A 21,028-nucleotide genomic window follows, 5' to 3' on the forward strand; every position below is an offset into this window, starting at 1 on the left:
CTGAACTGTCATGCAGGGCAGCATCAAAACGGGGACATACACTGTTTCTGAACTGTTCTCAGGGGCCTCTGAAGTCACACAGGGTGGTCACACCAGGGCACATGAAAGAAGAGTGGCCTGGTGAGAGGAAGGCACAGTGCCAGGTAAGCTGGTAACAATCCATTGCTCAGGACACTTCTCCCAGAAGAAACACAAGAGAGCAGAAAAATCAGCAGAAAGGTGCTGGCCTGATGGCCATGTGTGGGCTGCAAGAAACAGAAGCCTTATGCATTGATCTACGGGTCTGAGTTAAATTCTTGTGAAAAGGCAGTTTGGGACTTCAGCCAAACCAGTGTCAATTCAGATCAAAGTCAGAGCCCCAGAATGAAATCCCTTCTCGGAGGATGATTTCATGTTCAATCCCTAACTCTCCTTTCCCTTTTCTCCTGCTGATCCTACCAGACTGAACTCCAGGCTACCTCTGAACAGCACCCAAGTTGTGCTTTCCATAAGTTGGCTGTAGCTGAGCATCTGGCCCAATGAATGCTACAAGTATGCTATTTTATTTCCCCTTGTGATTTATTTGAACTGCCCTCATGTAATCCCATTCCTCAACTATAAAAGAGAATGAAACTGTTTATGTGGGTTTATTGGGTGATGTCTGCTTGACAGATGCCTGTACTAGAACAGCTGCATACATGTGGTGTCTTTGGCATTTTCTCTCTTTTAAAGTTTTACTTTTTTCTTTTTTTAATGCTTTTGACATCATAAAAGCAAGTAGAGAGTATTGTCAGAATAGATTACGTTGTCTCCAAAATTAACCTATGCTCGAGTACCTCTAATTAAGGGGAAAAAAAGGAAAAATACATAACCTCATATATTACTCAAGACCTTTTGATTCCTCTCCATCTTTTAAAAGCACCACTTCAACTGGCTCAAGTAAGAATGACATGTACATGCCAAGTGGAGAACTTGCCCCATATCTGTCAGTAACCAGATTTCAGAACAGAATGTGGATCCTGAGGATTGTTCAAGGCTTCATCATCTTCCAGTACCAATCACACACTTCACAACAAAGGCTGGGAATGGCTGGGAGCTATCCAGAAAAGACAGGGTTGTGTGGAAGATACTTTACATGGTCCCACTTTTACATAACCAATTCCACAGTCACTCTGCACTCTCCACATTATTCCGTGGAGGAATAGAGTTTCTTCCAGAGAGTGATTCAGAGCTTCTCTTTGTACTGACCAGCCTGTGACCCTGACAGCAAATCCAACAGGTTACTGTGAACCCTCTGCTCTATTTCTCTACTGTTCTGCAAAGTTTGCTCAAGATATCTCCTTAAAATGACACTTACGCAAATTAACCTTATCTGGAGATTTGTATGATGCATGCTGCTTAAATTTAGCATCCTAATGAAACTTTTATTTCTTGTCATTCACTCAAAACCTCAAATGTTTTCTGCCCTAGCTCACAGAATATGCAAGAATTAGTCTACTGATGCAACACAGCACAATGGGAAGAATATTCTTGTACACCAGCCAACTTCTTTCACAGCAAAGTCAAGAGGGTCAGTTGCTCAGGGTTAAGAGACACAACTATGTAAATCAGCCTAGATTTGGCCCTTGGTTTTCCTATTGAGCCATCACTGAGGCCTAGGTGTTCCCAACCTCCCTCTGCACCCCAAACCCAGAAGCCTCAGACTAAAGGTGCAATCAGTCTGAACTGAGACTCTTAACATGATCTGACTTTCTAAGGCACTGAGCACACTGTACAGAACCAGAGGACCTGAACTGTAGACTGAGGCATTCAAAGATTTTAGCAAGGGTTTTTAAGGTCTTTTTTTTTTTTTTTTAATGAATAGTTCCATGATGTAAACTGCATGGAATTCAGCTTATGGATTTTGGATGAAAGCTTGAAGTGACTCTGCAAATCCTGAGAATCAAGGCACTTTAGGTTTGCTGCTTAAACAAACACTAAATCATGTCTTCTGGCCATTGTAAGACGGTAAGTTTCATTACACACTAAAATCAGGCAAAAAAGACCCTTTTTCTTCATGATCTTTTCCACATCTCCAATTTATATGAATGAACTGATAGTCTGAAAGAAGTCTCTTAATATTCTCTTGAAAGTTCATTTTATGCTCTTTATCCCATTTGCATGCTTTAAGATTTGCAGGGATCACCATGAGATCTACTAACACTAAACCAGTGCTCAGGAAAACACTGCGGGCTCCATGCACTGCCTGAACAAACCTAGGAGAAACTCTTCTTTTAGGGAACTGATTTAAACAAGGAAGAAAAAAGCCAGCATTGTAGCAATGTGCTTTGTGCATGGGGAAGGGACTGGAATACCAGATGGCACATAGAGAATGTGACCTATTTGGCATTGGGTCTGCCTGACAGCCTCACCTGCCACTGCCAATGGAAGGAAAGGCAATTGATTTCAGCTTCTTTTCATCAGCCAGAGCCAAGCAGTTCTTCACTGTCTTTTCCAGCAGCTCCTCGCATTTGTCTGAGCCCCAGCCTGGGCTATTACAGTGGATCACAAATTTCGCAGGCAGTCCATGGCCAGCGCTGACAACAGCTAGGAAGAATTGAAAATGAAATATAATTACTTTCCTCTCCTTAGGATTAAAGGAGTGTGTACATGTGATTAAAATAGCAAACAGTCAACAGACATTCCTTTAGCCCCTGAGAATGTTTTAGATTACAAATCACAGTCTTAAAATATAACATGATTACAGAGACTTTGTGTTTTCCATTTCCATCTGCATTTTGTTGTGATAATTTATAAATCATAGCTAGGATCGAGCGTATTTGAGAGAGAGCAAGAATTCATGGCTGACATCAAAGGAAGCACATTTATACTGAGGACTGGGTAAGGAGAAGGGCAGTAACTGTTAGAACCCAAACCCAGACAAGGGATGATCTTGCTTTGGTTGGGTTTACTGCAGAGATACAGTAAATACCAGGATGCTGGACAAGCACAAGGAGTTATGACTCCAGTGACCTTCAGCTACTCCTGCTAAATGTACAGAGTGTTCAGCTAGCTTCTGATCATACCCCAGCCCAAACTGGAGCAGCTCAGAGCTACTAGTGCTCTGCAAACCCCAGAGGAAGAATGGAAAAAAGGTGAATTAAGATTCTGGCTTTATTTCTAGCTTTGTCTCTGAATAACTTATAATGAAGACATTTTGTGTGATTTCAAGACTTCGGGCCTGGCCTTATTTTAGCTTTTCTGTGTATGGGTCATCCAAGATCACTTGAACAATGCTGGGCTTAGTTTCTCTCTTTCATAACATTCTTGACAGAGGGGTCTAGAGGATGCATTTACAGATCTGCAGTGTTTGACTCAAACAGTTTGTGTAACAGGCCAGGCCTTGTAAGTACAAAGAAATGAAGAAGAATTTTTACCATGCTAATCATATCTTATCACCACAATATTATCATGGACATGTGGGGACTAAGAAGATGCAGCAGACCCTGCCTACAAAACTGGTGACAGGCAGGGATTCTCCAGATGAGAAGCCTCCTTCTCTGCAGGAAAACATGATCTGGGTTCACCACTTCCCATCACAGAGCAACAACAGACTGTGCTCTGCCTGCCAGAAACCAGGGTAAGAGGATCTCTGTCATTTCCAAACTCACTGGGCTGTGGTTGCAAATAAAAAGTTGTAACTTTGGTTCGTTAAAAAAAACAAAAGGTGGGGGGAAGCAAGCCACCCAAATCACAAGCTGAGGGAACATAAACATCTCTGAAATCTCACAAGACCATACAGTGAGTCTTCACAGAGTCAGCCCCTAAAATAGCCCACAAAAGACTAGGTACAAAACGGCAGCTTATATCTCTACAAAACCATAATAAAAATACCAGTAAGTTTTTAAAAAATTAAAAAACCAGGTTTGCAAAGGTGCTTAGAGGTCTGAAATCCTCTATTCAATTCTGGAATGTTTATGAGGTATTTTGCTATTTAAGTATAGTAGAAGTAACTCTTGGCACGTGATCATCACATATGGATACTATCTCGTGGCTGCTGCAGGAAAGAGAAAATAGACTTTGTTATATGGATCCTGACCAGGGGTTAACCAGAACATTTTGAAGGACAAAGGAAGCACAAGCATTTATGTTCTTACGGGTTTGCAGAGCCCCAATATGTTGAATAGCCTCAGTGTTAGGCAATGTTAATTTGTCATAATGTGCAACTAAAATGTTGGCAGATTCAGAATACATCATAAATCCAAGAAAAATCTATTAAAAGCAGCTGACATATCTCTAGTCAGATGTGAAATGTGGATATCATCCCCATCTTGAAGGAATAAAATATTGTATTGATACACATGACCAACTTCAATATTTCTCAGGGAGTGTTTTCCAAGGTACTCATTAATTAACTCATTAGGATTCTGATGAGGACAACTGTTCATTACCAAGAGCAGCTGCCCCTTACTTCAAATGCAAATGCACTGAAATGGGAAGTAAGAAATAGAAAGCCAACTACAGACTTACTCAGTGCTGGTCACATTGCAGGTAAACATTCTGGTTATGGGTAGATTAAAGATGCCCTTAGAATTGAGAAATCTGAACACTGGGTGTATGTAGGATTGAAAAATTGATGTATTAGTTCTGTTTTAGAGTCCTCCAACAAGTCCCTAACAACCAGTTTATCCCACTGCAGTGCAGAGTTGCCCTGGAGTGAGACAGCCAAGCAACCCTCAGTTCTGAGAGATGCACTAAGAGATGAGAAAAAAGCCCACATTTTTTTTCAACTTCCCACCTATTTGGTTTGGGCTGGTAAGCAATCTTGTACAGAAGTTAGTTAAAAAGAAGAGAGTAATTGATTCTGCATATTTTCACAGAACAAAAATTCCAAGAAAAACTTATTAAAGTTTTTAAAAAGCAAGGGAGAAACCCCCAAAGTATTAAGCTCCAGAAGTAAACAGTGGTAATTTTTCCTGTCAGAGCTGAATTCTTACATCTCCCCTTCGGCTGTAGTTAGGATTCGTTTACAAAACTGTGCACACTGTATTTATTTTTATAGCATAAACACAGATGGCAGAATCAGCCTTCTATATGAACAACATGGATCAGCAATTTCACAGATGGTGTAAAATTATATATTGCCATTATCAAACTTTATTACTCACATAGTAGATTTTTCTCCGATATTACATAAATTTTGATAACTAGGCATCAAAAAGTCGTAAGCTTTTATAGTGATGATTTTGGCACTGATTAAACTAAGTACCCAAGCAGATGCTGAACTTTAAGCACATGCTTAAGTTCAGTGAAAGTCAGCAGCATTTCAGCAAAGCAGATGTTTAACAGAGTAGGACTCAAAAATAAGCATCTCATTAATCGCTTTTCTGAACCGTGGCCTTAACGATCAACGCTGCGTGTGCATGCACGTACCTGTGAACAGCCTGGCTTTACTGTAACACTACTGCCCACTCCCCAGGCGCTTTGGGAAAGGTTACTTAAGATGCAATGAGTGCAGTTTAACTGTGGAGAACACAAACACACAGCCCTTAGGAGCTGGGCTGTGTGAGCCAAGCCCCAGCAGTGCAGAGCTCTGGGTGTCTGGGTCCCGAAGCGCAGCCTCACCTCCGGCTATGTCCAACGGGCCGTTCTTTTTGCGGAGCTCAATGACGGCTTCCACAAACTCCTTGCCGCCTTTCTTTTCCAAAGTGCTCCCTGAACAGAGAATTGTTAGTTTACTCCTCTGGTCTCAGCAGGCACGTGACTCATCATTCGTTTTTTTTGTTACATCACTCTAGAGTTTTCTGCCCAAACATTTTTTTGGGGACTGCAAAGTAAGATCTAAACCTTTTGGGACTTGAGAGTTAGCTAGTCATTAAAAACAACAACAACAACAACAGAAAGAACAAAAAGACAACCCTAACAACCCAAAAACCTCACACTGGTATCCCTTGCTAACATTCTCAGACTTGAATTTACTGTCAACAGACATTTGACATGACATCCCTACCTCCTTCCTTCTTATGAGCATCTCTTAGTGTGAAATGTTCCAGAAGAATGTGCTAGCTCAACAGTGGTTGAAGGTTTGTAACTCCTTCCCCTAGGATTCATTTCCCCTCTTCTCTTACAAATTGTTTTAAAGAGCCATTTGCCACAATAAGAATTTGAAACTCACCTGATCTTGGTCCCTGACCCCAACAGGTGGCCCCAGGAATGAAACAGTCTCGTGAGTGCAGCGGGCTGCTTTACTTGGTAACTGCCCAGCTTGTTGAGCCACCTTTAACCAAGAGGAAGAGCCTCAGAAATAAGGAGAATCTCTAAGGAACACATTCCTCCAATGAACTTCTCTAACTACAACTAAGGAGCTGGACAAAGTCATTCTGGGAAGAGAAGAGCTGTGCAGTGTGTCAGGGCAACAGGGCAACCAAAAGGTATGCTGTTTACAAAGGCAGTCCATCACTAAATGGTTTAGATCTTATTTTGCAGCTCTAGTTTTAAATATTAATGAAAGAAAAAACAGCCCAAGAAAGCATTTTCCTAACTACATAAGCATCCCACATAATTTTGCACTGTGCATATTAATTATAAAGGTAAATAAGTAAAAAGCAATGATATCATAAAGGCTCTGATTTGAGACATAGGTTTGAAAACTGATTTCCAAAAATTCAGAACTAGGATCTCTAAAGATCTAGACATTTATTTGGTGACACTCCTTACTTCCACTGATGAAGAAAGAAAAAAATGCAATTTCTGATGGAAGTGCACATACTATATGCTCCAGGAAGCAGAGGCCCTCCTCCAAGATTCTGGTTACTAAATCAGGTTATAGCTCTAGGAACTAAAAAGACTGCAAGATGCTTTTGTTTCGTTTTGCTCAATTTCTTCCAAACCAAAAAGTTGAAAACAATGCATTTTTTTTCCCATTCAAAAACTGACCCTGTGACCCTCAGTCTATTTTGTTAGTGGCTGAGGACAATTACAAAAGCTATGCCTTTCTTTTGGCTTTTTCATAACCAGTTCACAACAAGGTTTGCCAAAAACTGGATTGCAAGGTCAGACTGTGTAGGTCAGAGTGTAATTTGCTCTCTCTGCTGATTTAAGCTTTTAAGTATAAATACTTCAGCCAAACTCCTAAGAGTTTTCTGAAACTTAAAGGTACCTATCCCACTGCAATTGAGTGGGAGGATCACCTTACAAATCTCTTAGAAAAGACAGTAATGGCTTTATTTGTAGCAGCAAGGTGTCTTAGGCGAGTGCTGGGAAGGAGATCCAGAGCAGCACCGAGTGCTTGGAAGCACTCTGCCCTTCAAAAGCAGTGAATAAAACACAACACCCTGTGCCCTTTGCTGAGCCCATCCAGCAGATGTGGTTGACTCCAGGGTTTTAAAAAATCACCCTGAGAAGGGACGGGGAGGGAATGAAACAGCCTTCCCTTCTAGTTGTATATATTTCCATATCATTTATATTTATATTTATATATATGCCAGTTATATTCCCCATGAGTCCATGAACTCTGATCAGTCCTAAAACCCATGACATTCATAATCCTTAATTTTCCCCTTTAAGAAGAAACATAATTAAGCCTTGTACAGAACCTAAGAACAGCAAAGTTCTATTAAGTAGGTCATTTCTTTGCCATTGCAAAGCTGTTGTACATTTAATGGAATTTAGCCTAGTTTGGTTTAATTCAATCCAGAAGGATCAGCTTTTTCCCTTCTACTGGGAATTAATTTATAATTAAAAGCAATGAACAACCATGTCAGTTTATTCCACTGAGCTCTCTTCTTGCAGATCTGGTACAAAGAAGAGAAAAAGTAGTATTTGGTATGAATGAGTGAAATATTCTGCATTTACTTCTCAATTATGCTCTTCTTCTGATTAATAGTAAGAGCTTATATTGAAATCATACTTGACATCTATGTCGTAAATTAGCTTAATCTGGCAAAGGACAGACTGTATTTAACCACTTTCCACTACACTAGCAAATTTCTTGATGGAAGTCTTGCTTCACAGCTTCAAGGTTAGTAGCTTATTTGCTCACAGGCATAAATATGTGTCACTCCCATGAGAATAAGATCATTATCTCATGCTTTCCAAGCAGGCATTGGTATCAGTGTTGAAAACAGCGTTAGCAGAAATTTAGGCTCTAAAATTCTCAGGATAAGCCCTCAGTACATTTAAATTGTTAGGGAAAAAAAAAACAAAACAACAAAAAATAAATAAATAAAAAATTTAGATGGGTAGAAGTTAATCATTGGAAGCTAAGCATTTGTGCACTTCTATTCTTTCTTACAGCAGTCAGAGGCAATAGGAACCTACACTAAGAAACAAGCAGTCCAGCCTCAAGAGACAAATTTCTTTGCAGGGTAGCAAAGCATTTCTTTGCCACAGGGTAGGAGATAGGCACATTGTCTAAATGGGTGTGACAGGCTTTGGAAGCATATTCTTCAGGTACAGGCTACTGTGACACTCTGCATATTATTTAGCCAGCAAAGTCACAGTGCTTCCGCCCCAACAGGCTGACCAGAGCTACATTTCTCTGCTTGTTACTCAGAAAGCAGCTCTTTCAGAAAAAGCAGGTGGTGTAGGACATGTGTCCCTCCAAGTCAGTGCTGAAAACAAGGCCTCAGGCATCGGGGGAGCCCATTCTCACAGTGATGGTGAGGTCAAGATGAGATGCAGAATAGAGGCTGGGATCAGCTGACTTGTTCTTAAGCATTGCCAGCATTTGGCCCAAATTCTGATTTGCCTTCTCAAATTACCAATGCAGTTCAATCAAAGTACTCCTTTATAAAATCCCTTTTATAAAATCCTTCACAATTCTGTATGTGAGAGGGATAAGAGAAGGACTAGGAGTAGTTACTCAGGGGATAGCTAAGATGGCTGAATTAAGAGGTCTGTCCTGTTTCCTGTCATGCCTTCTCTCATCCATATAGCTCAGGTGACCGATGTGTGTGCAGCACTAGCCTGGGCTTGTGGGAGTGAGGACCGTGGAGCAGGGCTAGGGAGGTCATTGGTCCATAAGGACAATCTTAAGAGTTTGGAAAATACAGACATGTTAGATCCAGCCCGTGAATCCAGATGTGAACATCTGAAACTTGGCATGGAGAGGGTGCACTGGAACTGGTTAGAAACCTAAAGATCAATACTCAAACCACATTCAAACTAGGCACTTTACATGTCAAACCAACCATATCATAATTCATTTTCCTTGGTGGCGTGCCTGCATTTAATGCACTGTTGCTGCACTTCAATTTTGGTGGTGCACTCCACTGTTACTTCTGAAAGGCCGATTTGGCAATAAAAACCAAAAATGCCCACTTGGTTTGTAATCGTTCATTTCTTGTTCTAATCAGTCGGGACTGCTGGAAGTGAGAAATGAATGCAGATCTGCATAGCTACAACAAGCTGGTGGCTGCTGATCGACCATGCACACACATACAAACTCCGCAGCACTGAACTTGCCATTACCTACTTCACCACCGGTGTAGAAGTCAGAGTTTGTCGGGTGAACGACAGCATCACTGTCGATCGTGGCAATGTCAGCCTGTACAACTTGCAACTACAACAGGTAAACAGATGTATATCAACCACGTTGGACAGAGACCCAGCACAGGCTCTACATTTACACATGTACCAACGTCCATATTTTCCTACCTTTACATCTCCAAACCTTGCGCCAAAGGAGTATGCTGAGTTGTGTGTGCAGGTGTGTGTAAAGAAAGGGGTGTAGGGAGCAGGAAGAGGAATATTGAGTATGACATGATCAAATAAATGTTAAAATGACAAGTCAGAGCAATCACATGAGATCATTTCCAAAGTTTTAATATCAGCTAATGCCCCATTTCACTTTGCAGAAACCTAGAACAACCAGTTCCCCACAGAGCATGACATTAAAATATGGAATCTGTTTAAAAAAGAGAAATTCAGCATCATCAAGCTAAACAAAATAATTAGTTTCTCCATTTTGTCAGCACTAATAAGCTGACAGGCACTGATTTTCATATGGAAAGCCATTCATCATTTTGTTTCTAAAAATGCCAGTTTCCTTAACATGTAGGAAACTGTATTTGCAGGCAGGGTTGTACAGATTTTGCTTTTAAAAATACAAATAATTGTTTGTATAATTTAAAAGTAAGGCATATCTTTTAATTATGTGCTGGAATGGCTACGAGACATACAGAAATATACGTATTGCTAAGAAAGTCTGATATAAAAATTAGCCTTCTTTGAACAACTTTTCTTGTTAAGTTACTTCTCTACATTCCCACAGGAAATGCAGCAGTACTAGAATTAAGGGTTGTATTCCATTAAGGAACTTTCAAAAAATGACACCAGCGGGAATACACAAATAAGAATGATAGCAGCACATAATGCATGAAAGGCAATTTTTGTTTTGCTGAAGAATAAACTTCTGCTAAAGAAGGTTTTTTTGATTTCGTATTAATCTGAAACAAGAGAAAAGCTTTAAAAGTGATTCTCCACCCATGATAGTAGTTCACTTGGTATAGTATCAGTATTTGTTTCCAGCTGAATGTAAAAGTGAGTGGGAAGAACTGAAACATAATGGAAACAAATTATTGAGTGAATTAAACATCAAATCAAGGCATGGAAGATTTGGGGATAATAAGCCCTTTCCAAAATTTTTAAGCTTACTCTAATTGAAATAAAACCCCTGAGATTGCAGGTAGAATGGAGAAACTGCTTATTTTGAGAGAAACCTGACAAAAAAGTATTTTAGTCCTCAAAGTATCCAAATAAGAAACCCCCCAAAATAGCTAACAGTCACATATGATCATTATGGAAAAGAATTTAAAAATTTTCAACTGAAATCAGCTTGAAGACTAGCAATAGCTGTAAGTATTCAGAATTGGTCCAAAAGTGTTTTGAATATAGCTCTTCAACAAAGCAGGACTTGCAAGATTTGAATTTCTGCTCTGATTAAAGGTACGAAGCCCTAGAGGATAAATTCTGGGTTCCATAATTTCCATGTGACCGTTAGTTGTGTCAACCCATGCCCCATTTACCTAGGTCATCTTTAAGGTCAATGTCAGCATTGGTAGGATTGATAATGGCCTCCACCTCGAAGCCGGCTAAATTACTGATTTCACTGTGAATAAGGTTCAGCTGAAAAGAAAAGCATGAGGTGGGAAATAACAGGACAGCTGGGAAATCACAGAGAAGCTGCAGAAAAGTGAGCTTTGCAACACAGATGGAGATAGCATCACTGCAAACAAATATGCAAAATAAAAGGCAGGTCATAAAGGGTTATTAGCCCAAAAAAATTCAAACACAAGACTCAAACATTGTTCATACTGGGAGCACATGAATGTACCTACTACTAAGCTCTATCTTGGTTTTACATTGATCATTATTTGGGATTCTTGTTGTTATCCAGTATCTAAAGGGGGCTTACAAGAAGTCTGGAAAAGGACTTTTCATGAGGGCATGGAGTGACAGGACAAGGGGAATGGCCTTAAACTGATGGAGGGGAGGTTAATATTAGATATCAGGAAGAAATTCTTCCCTGTGAAGGTGGTGATGCCCTCGAACAGGTTGCTCAGAGAAGCTGTGGCTGCCCCATCCCTGGAAGTGTTCAAGGCCAGGTTGGATGGGGCTTGGAGCAACCTGGTCTGGTGGAAGGTGTCCCTGCCCATGGCAGGGGGTTGGACTGAGATGAGCTTTAAGATCCCTTCCAAATTATTCTGTGAGTCTAATTTTGCCATTAAATGTGGGTATTTGTTTCTTCCCCAAGTAAAGATGAAGGACACCCTAAGCATCCTTTAAGCATCAATTACAGGGATGTGCTGGGATCATTCCGCACTGAAACAGGATCAAAGCTGCTGCTCCTCCTTCTTTAAACCAGCAAACACGAGCCTATCTCTGAGAAAGCAGACACTTGTCTCCAGCAATTCCTCCTTCCCAACAAGGAGATGTGTTTTTTTTTCTTTCCTTATCAGCGGTCACCATGTTGTGTATTACAGCACTTCAGTCCTCATTACAGTTCTGCAGCCTTTGGGAATGTCTGGGGAGGGACTGTAAGCAGGCACATGGTATTACGTGCTTATTGCTTCTAGTTTGTATTTTGTTTCTTTTACTTCCTTTTGTCCCTTATGAAAGCAGAGATTTTTAACCCCACCCATTAATGCCCATTTACTTCTCTAAGTACCCCCATATATTTCAAGCATGTCTTTCAATTTCTTTCTTGCTATAAATCAGGAGGATCTCTTGTGGGCACACAAGAAACTGCAAGGCAGCACAGAGATCTAGAGATTGACCTCACATCTGTACCAGGTGTTCTTAAAAGACAGTTTGGGTGTCTCCTCATAGGATGTGACCCACACCACAGAACCAACTCTAAAGTCTGAGGCAACCTAATGAGAATACTAGACGTGGCAAAGGTCAAAACTGCAGGTATGGGAAGTTCTAACCAGGGTTTGAGCAGGTTGTGACACTGCTTTGTAGCTTCTGTTCGAAGTCTGATTTCACAGGCACCAAGATTACTACCGACAAAACTTTAAATACTTTAAAAGTGCAAAAGATTTTCCAGACTTTTTCATTTAGGGAAATATATTAGCTACAGCATGACCTACACCTGTGTTTACAATATGTATGTTAAATTACTTTTTCAGTAGATGTTTGGGTGATACAGAAAGCAACCGTGAAGGAGAAAGCTCTCATTCATTTCTGCAATTCCTGCAACCAGCTGCAGTTAAGCCAGGCTTTCCTTTTAATCCAAAGCCCTCAGCCTACAAAGCATAACATACATCTTCAGGCAAGGTACTTTATAGCATCAATATCAGAATTTTATCTCTTGTTTGTTGTAGCCCATGTTCTTAAACTTAACTCTTCAAATCTTTTCTTTGTGTGTGTAAATTTATTAACAGGGAATATGAGCCAGTCCATGAAACCCATACAAATGAATGGGACATTTAAGGAGGCCACATCCCCATATTTAAATTTTCTGGGAAAAAAAAAATCCATTTCATTCATTTGGTTCTATGAATTGACCTTCTTTCTCTTTATAAAAACTTGCAATTTCAGTCAATTTGCATACGTTGCTTGAGTAAACTATGTTACCTCAAACTAGGGTGATTCTGACTAAAAATGAGTGTAATTCAGCTCTGTTTTAAGTATGTGTCTGTTCAGGAATTAGTAATAAAATCCAAGAAAGCTTCCTTTCCAAATAGCTTAGAATCCTTTAATACTTCACACGTGGTGAGTTATTCATACTGGAGTTTGAGTCTTGAGTTTGACTACAAGCAACTGCTGTTTAAAAAAAATCAAATCAAACCAAAATGTTAAATAAACTTAATGAATTTTAAAATAAATAAAAACAAAAACAAAAACAAAAAACGAACAGCAAAACACATGCACACACCATGACTGTTTTGTGGGGATTATAGTGGAACAAAATATGTTCCTAAACATATTTTGCTCATTCTGTAAGTGATCTTTTTGATTTCTAATTCTGTCCCCTACAAGTTTTTGCCCCAGATCTAACAGCTACAGACTATATGTTTTGGGACCTTAAATCTATCCCTGAGCCTACTCATATACATGATTTACATAACAGCCAGCTGGTAATTAAAGTTTCAATTTAACAACAACAAAAAAATGCTTAAAAAGCTGCCCATGACTGATAGCATGTGCTGGCAGCTAAATATTATTTTCCTACATTCTGCATTTACTGCTCAATGCCCTGTTAGCTATACAAAACAAATAAAATATTAATCAGAATTTTTCCAGTGGAATTAAATCCTCCAGTGAGTAATTGCTCGATTTCACTACCCAATAGTATGAAGCATGTATTAGGCAGAAGTGATCCCCTAAAGGGCCACTTTAAAATAATAAATAGACACAACTTACATATACATGTGCAACAAAGAATGGACATAACTAGAGGTAACATTTCAATTAAATGTTAGTTAGATAAAATGCAGATGGCACTTAGCACATCCATGAGTATTTTCTAAGCCAAGCCTGGCATTTCTAATTTTGGATAAAATTACCTTAAAAGTCTTGAAGCTTTTTCTGGTATGAGTTTCATACTGAAAACTGAAGATGCCTATTGCAGACCACAAGCTTGCAAAGTCCAGACCTTAAAGCTTAGGCTTGAAATCCTGCAGCTCTGTCCCTACTTTATAATCCTCTCAGGAAAAACAAACTAGTTAATGTGCACAATGCCACATTTCCACTGGGATGTCACTTGTGGATGTGCAATCATTTACATATTAACTAGATTTTAATAATTAATGTGGCACTAATAAACTCCTACAGGTGTAACTGAAGGGTTCTTCGCCATTTCATGACCTCTAAGAATTTCCAGCTGAATGTCAGCAGTTACCTAAAGATTTAATGCAATAACTATAATTTTAAAAATTGAACAATACCCGGTTTTGCAACATTCTCATTTGTGTTTTTTGCATCAAATTAAATCTGGGGTTGTTAGAAGGATGAAAAGCTGCTCTTGCAAATAAGTTCCTTCTCTTCTGTAAACATGGAGCCAAGAAAAAGATTTTTCCCATTAAACACTTAAGAATGATGTGATATCAAAACCAAGATTATTTTCTTCCTTCTCTGCCTTTAGCAAAGGATTTTCTGATCTGGCAGATAATGGTTTTGCAAACCAAAGAGACATGCTGAAAAGGTATTCAAGAATGTCACAGGAGGTTTGAAAGATCCTGACTGATCTCAGCAGCAATTCTTCAAATGCCTTCTCTAACCCTCAGAATGATCTGTTTGGAGTGTTCCCTCACAGGAGACAAACAAGTTTTCATTTTCTTTTAATTTCTCTTCTCATTATGTGTTACAAAAAAGGGCTAACACCTGGTCTCCCTCATGTGTAGGGCTAACTGACACAGACCCAGTGCAGGGATGGACGTGTCACACCAGTGATTTTCTCAGGGGGCTGGGCTCCATGTGAATGAGAAAGCCAGAAAATCCACTCCCCAGTACCAGGACTCACTGGGAAGCTCTACAACAGATACTGGCTTTGCCCACCACAGCTTAAAGCAGTCCTGGAGTTCATGATTTTCTTCCACTGAGCCCAACAGCAAAGCCCCACCGATTTGCTGTGTCAGTCTTGCAGGAACACAACACTAGAACTTATTACAGGTTTCCTATGGTAACAAAAATGAGCTCAAAATCAGCTCCAGAAGTCTGACGTTACTTGCTTTCTTGAAGCAGTAATGTAGACTATAAATTTTGGGTTCTAATTTAGTCATCAAAATGTCTTTGAAAAACCACCCCCCTAATAGGAGTAAAAAAAAAAAAAAAAAAAAAAAAAAAAAAGCCAAAATAACCAACCCTACCAAACCAGCCATTTAGCTGTAGCTGTAAAATTAAATGTGGAAAATCAGAAATCTTGAAAAAAATCTTGCTCTCATGCATGTTAAATTTGGCAAACAAACTGGAGGATAAATGGAGAACAACCTCAGTACAAAATAAAAATGAGTCAGAGGAGTAACATTTCACAATGGACAATGGCTCATCTTTTATGGCTTACAACACAATGATCTGATTATTGAATGATTGCAGAAAGATGCCGTTTTACTTATGAAAATTTTGCATCACAAATTAAAGGCAGGTTTCAGGATAAAAGACCAAATTAATTTAATGACTCGTCTCTTTAAATGGATCCTCTTTAAGCAGATATGTATTTGCATTAAACCAACCCCACATCCCAAAGCATATTCACAGGGAAAAAAAGAATTGTTGATCTCTAGCTTTTCATAAATGCATCATTCATTATTACACAGCATTAACTTCTTTAAATCACAAAGCAGAACAGAGCATAAAACCATTATTATGAACAAATGTCTAAAACAGGTTTTGATAAAAACCTGTAAATCATTTACATCAGCAATGAAGTGGGCTGACTGTTGGAAAAAATGCATTTTATGCTTAGAATCATCTCTTTGGCAGATGCTTATCTGTATCAATTATGTTGTTTATGAATGAGACAGATTACAAGCACACAGGCTTTCCTTCTAGTTAAGTATTTAACTGTGTGATCACATGAAGACTTATTTATATACTTTGTAAAATGCTCCAGAAGATGCTTTGGAGGATTTCTTTGAAATTAGAACAACTGATATCATACATCTCCTTGATTGCTCAGTGGGGAAATGTCCATTGTACTTAGATATTTTGTGGAAAAGGGGATAGGTAGGAGGGGGCTATTCCCTAAGCAGCACAGAAAAATACATATTAATTCATAAAAATGCAGGATCATACCTTCTGGCCAAGAAACAGGCTTTTGGTGGACAGGACTGTGAAACCATCTGCAGGAGTTCCCTCTGTTGTACTGTCAGCACTGGCTGATTTGCTCACTTCTCCCTGCTTCTTCTTCCAGAAATACAGTTAATTAGTTAACTCAAGGCTCTGAGAAAAACAGTTTAATCACACTAAGATATATGACATGCACTAAATGCTTAGCAGGCAATAAAATGCCTGTACAAACAGTGGCGTTGGATTTTATCCTGTAGTCCAACCAAAGTCCCTGATAACAGCAAAAGGGATCAATAGAAAAAACGACCACAACGTCTGCAGATCTACAGGCACCTCTTCCTGTCCACAATAGTGCACAGTTGAGATGACAGTTGTCTTAAATGTTGCAGAAAAACATATAAATAACCCCAAGCTTTTAACAGCTTTCTAATGGCTTGTGTGGACAAAGATTACAGATCTCTGTGTGTGGGCAGTTATTCATTCTAAGCTAGAAACTGACTTGTCAGAGAATAAATTTTATCTGTGAAGGGAGGTGCTCCCAGATTTCACAGACTTATTTTTAGAAACTCTCTTTTCTGATGCGGCTGTCCTTAGCAGCAGTGTCAAAAGAATACATCTACTTTCTATCTGCCTCCTTGCAGGAAGGAAATGGGCTGAACAATTTTCTGTCTTATTTAACATCATCACCTACTTTCATCTCCAGTGAAACTGCTGGAGGAGAGAGGAGTTCCCCTCAATCACCATTTCTTTTTTCAACTTTATTACTGCAGTGAAATAACAGGTTTCAGGAATTAATTGATTTACTGAACAAAAAGGAGAAATAGGAACATTTGGAAATGGAAGTAAATTCACAAAGGCTGTGGTTATAAACTCAACTGGTGCCAAGAATAATTTCACATTTTCAATAAAATTATTACCTACAATTTCATATAAATATTTGGTGCCTCAGCAATATCTGTGTTGAAGCACAAAAGAGGCACCTGGAATACTGAGTAAGCCACTGTTCTGCTATTGTCTCTTTCCAAAGTATATAAACTAAGTCTGGGGCTGAACAACTAAAATTACTTCAATCCAAGGGTACTTAGAAGCTCTAACCATGCTTTACTTTACACAAGTGTTTTGAAAATTTGATTTTCATGGGTCTTATTTCAATTCCCCAGGAGTTTACTGTTAGCCAAATACCAATATAGTAAGCTGACAATACAGTTTATTGTGTGGAAGAAAAACAGAACCCCACAACAGACTTCCTGCTTTTGTAATCAAGCAGGGCAAAAACATTCCAGATTTAGGGGAGTTATTAGTGCATGGTATTGGAAGCAATGCATTTGAAATGTCAATTAATAAGTGTTCTGAGGGAAAAAACCTAAATTCACCAGCTCAAAAAACCAAACAGTGAAACAATCAGAAGAGTGACCAAGTAAACAGTAACAGGATAAAGAAGCTTTGCTTGACCCAGAGGCAACTTTCACATTCCTTGTCCATTTCATGTGAAGTTCCTGTACTTTTCTTCCTACTTGCTTAACTTATTGCTTAACTGTAGTTGTTTTGCAGAAGAAAAAACATCCTTGGCTACACATGTACACATCAGAAAGATTCCCTACTCCTACAAACGGAAACCTGTGAGGCATGACCAGCACAGCCGCTTTCCTCTTCTGTCTCCTGGTACACCCTCTGCCCACCTCAGACTGTTTCTTACAGAGAACTGAGTATTTATGGCCCATCTGTCTGTGCTGCAAACCTGGGCCACTCCTGAGGATGTTCAGGCTCCAGATGCACCAGGGAGAGGGCAGAGCTCCTCCTCCCCTGCTCACACTGTGACTGAAATCAGCACTGGTAACAACACAGGCACTGCAGAGCTGACCCAGTGGGAAGCTCCCTGCAGCTACTGCTGGCAAGCTTGTTTGGGTTTATTTTGAACACATTACTCTACCTTGGATTTCCTTGCTCCTTTCTTGCCGCCTGTTTTCTTTGATACAGTTTTTTTCTGTGATGGAGACTTTGCCTTTTTTGCTGGGGGTGGAGTGATGATGGCTTCCAGTTTTCCTTTTGATCCCCGCTTCTTTGCCAACAGCTCTGGGTGAATATTGGGTAACACTCCACCACTGGCTATGGTGACCCCTTTCAATAGCTAATCAAAAATAAATAAAAAAAAAGTTATACATGACAAATTCCAGTATTTACTCACCAATAAACAGAAAATAGGATTTACTGCAAATTTTGTGTACTGCCTTGAGTTTCTCCACCATTACCCTTGAAGAAGAGATGAGAAATGAATGAAATGGATTTTAACTATAAAGGCTGCATGTGTTCTTCTTGCACACGTGCTTGTCACTGTCAGTATCTCTAGGGCTCACCTGAGATGGTTTTTTTTGAATCCATGCCATGAAGGCTGCTACCCAACGAGGAAAAACAAGAGAGCATCAGGTACATACCTAAGGACCCAGCAGGGCAGCCTGTGAGAGAAAAATGGGACCCCAAAGTCCAGGGTGTGAGACTACAACAGGTGCCACATTGTAGAAGACCCAGTGTATGCCCCAAGTGCTGAGTTTTCCTGCAAGCGTGTTATTGCAATGATTTTTCTTTCTTAGAGAAAGAAATTTCAAAATGGAGGGCAACATTTATACAAATCTCTGTACTTGTAAGCATTTCTTAAAAAAAAATATGCAGTTGAAGATCAATATTCAAAAGTATGTCGTTCATCCAAGCCTTTAAAAGCAGAGGTGAAATGTATCATGTTCTGTATTTAAAACCACTTTAACTCCATTTTCTATGTCTAACTGGGACTAATTCACTATTCAGGAAGATAGAGACAGTGACATCCAAGTCCCCCGGGTACTCCCACCTTCTGATTTGTGTTTACTGCTCCCCAGTCTCAACTCAGTGAGGCTCTAAACTTACAAAGGGATAATGAATGGAAACTATTACCAAATTTCAGACAAAGCCAAAGGGAGGTGGTTGGGGGATATAATTTTCTTCCTGTTCCATCATGATACCAGATTTGGAAAAAGCATCTTTTCAGACGGGTTTTTACAGCACCTCAAACATTAATTGCAGCCACTGCATCTGACCGACACCACAGCACTGTAATAATAATGCCAATTTTTTTGTGGCCAGGTTAAAGGCATCTTTAAGTTTGCAAAGGACACAGACTTGCAACAGTTTAGAGCTCTTCTGTGATCACAGTAACAGACTTCAGTGAGAAGAGGACAGGTCCCATTGAGTTCTCAGCTGTCTAAGGGGGAAACTGAAAACAAACAAAAAACCAGCATCTGCAGGATTTTCTCTGTGTCCTTGAAGAATTTATGACAATACCCCAGTCCAACAGAAATAGTTGTAATAGTGTTAGGAAACATCATTTTACATCTCCATTGCATTTTTACACATTTTAGGAGTGCTGAAATACATAATTAAGCTGAGTGCTCTAGTTAGTTACACTGCCAGCATGCAGTGAGCATTTCCTGGTGTGCTACTCAATAAGCAGAGGTCTTGAGTCACAAGTCAGCTATAAGGAAAGACAATTTAAGAAGTCCTAAAGAGAATCCTGGCCTTCACATGCAGAGGTTTTCCTTACCTGATTTAATTCTTCATCATTTGCTACAGCCAACAAGATGTGTCTAGGAGTGACTCGACCCTTCTTGTTGTCCCTTGCTGCATTTCCAGCCAGTTCCAGAATTTCCGCTGGGAAAAAAGGAAGCTTCTTTTAATTACAATGTGGTCATTAAGAAAAGTCAATGTGTTATTTAGCATCCATGCAAAAAGGTATGGGAATTACATCATGTTACTCCTAACCGCTGTAGATATGCTCAACAGACATCTAACTCTAAATGTCTAATATTGTATGTCTAATCACTGAAGAACAAATGTACACTTTAATCCTGTCCTTCAAACTAGAATTATTATTTTTTTATTCTTTTGAAGCAGTTTCCCTAGATTCCTCACTTTTCAGTTCTTCTCAAAGCTACTGTGTGCTCATCTCTTAGGATCCCTCTCTTATCAGAGGACAGAGTACAGTAAATCCACAAATTCTATAGGTCTTTTTCTCAAACCTGTCAAATATGAGTTCTGGCTTGCATCATTTCTACTTTATTATTACTGGAAAAGACAGTATTCCCAATGACTCATTTTTAGCATTAGGGAACCATGTAAGCACACATCCAAGTTAGGACACTAAAAATACAAATTCTGTTGCTACACTCATTTGAGGATTTTTTTTTTTTCTGAGAAGAAGTTTTTAACCAGAAAAAGTAATTGATGAATCATGTTTGTTTGCTCCTCATAAATTATTTCCTTAGAGGATATTTCCAGCGCTGACAAAATGTTTAACCACTATGCATATAACGGCTTTTACTGAATTAGGAATGATGAACTTGCTCCTCTTACAAGGATCTTTGAAGATAAAGTCTAGAGCATTAGCTGCTAACTGATCTATCTGCAGCTCAACAAGCCTTGGGCAAGGATACAATTAACTGCAAGAAAGTCTGGGGAACAATTAAAAAAAATGACATAACATGTTTATCGGACTTTGCAATTACATGCTACTTCTGTCTCCATTACACCTAACCTTTTATTTCCCTCTCTACAATCTGTGTTTCACTATTGCATTTGATAGATTTTCTTTTGCATATCTGGTAATGTTTGGAGAAAAAGAGAAAGAAATAAAAGGAAATGCTTTTTTTTACATCTATTACACACTAATATTAAAATGTAACATTGCAATAATATATGAGCTTGATTTCACATTTAAGAACTGAGTACACCATGAGAGCTCTCCCATAAGCTTGCTTTAGAGGCAAAGAGAACTTAATAAAGGCATCAACCTGGAAACAAAGAAGACTAA

General features: G+C 39.3%; 1 protein-coding gene across 4 annotated transcripts in view; it reads right to left on the reverse strand.

The window, feature by feature from the left end:
- Positions 1 to 21,028, reverse strand: part of MACROH2A1 (macroH2A.1 histone) — a 42,652-nt gene that overhangs the window by 2,315 nt on the left and 19,309 nt on the right. The window contains exons 3-8 of one of the 4 annotated variants that reach the window (XM_066329052.1): positions 19,763 to 19,869; positions 18,122 to 18,319; positions 16,198 to 16,305; positions 9,430 to 9,520; positions 5,584 to 5,673; positions 2,391 to 2,565 (exon numbers count right to left, since the gene is read on the reverse strand). In XM_066329052.1, coding sequence (XP_066185149.1) covers positions 2,391 to 2,565; positions 5,584 to 5,673; positions 9,430 to 9,520; positions 16,198 to 16,305; positions 18,122 to 18,319; positions 19,763 to 19,869 — 769 coding nt within the window. Of the gene's footprint in view, positions 1 to 2,390; positions 2,566 to 5,583; positions 5,674 to 9,429; positions 9,521 to 10,985; positions 11,086 to 16,197; positions 16,309 to 18,121; positions 18,320 to 19,762; positions 19,870 to 21,028 lie in introns of all 4 variants that reach the window. The other 3 variants (XM_066329050.1, XM_066329051.1, XM_066329049.1) reach the window with 3 other exon arrangements.

This window comes from Sylvia atricapilla, chromosome 14, assembly GCF_009819655.1.
Source record: "Sylvia atricapilla isolate bSylAtr1 chromosome 14, bSylAtr1.pri, whole genome shotgun sequence".
Lineage (NCBI taxonomy): Eukaryota > Metazoa > Chordata > Aves > Passeriformes > Sylviidae > Sylvia > Sylvia atricapilla.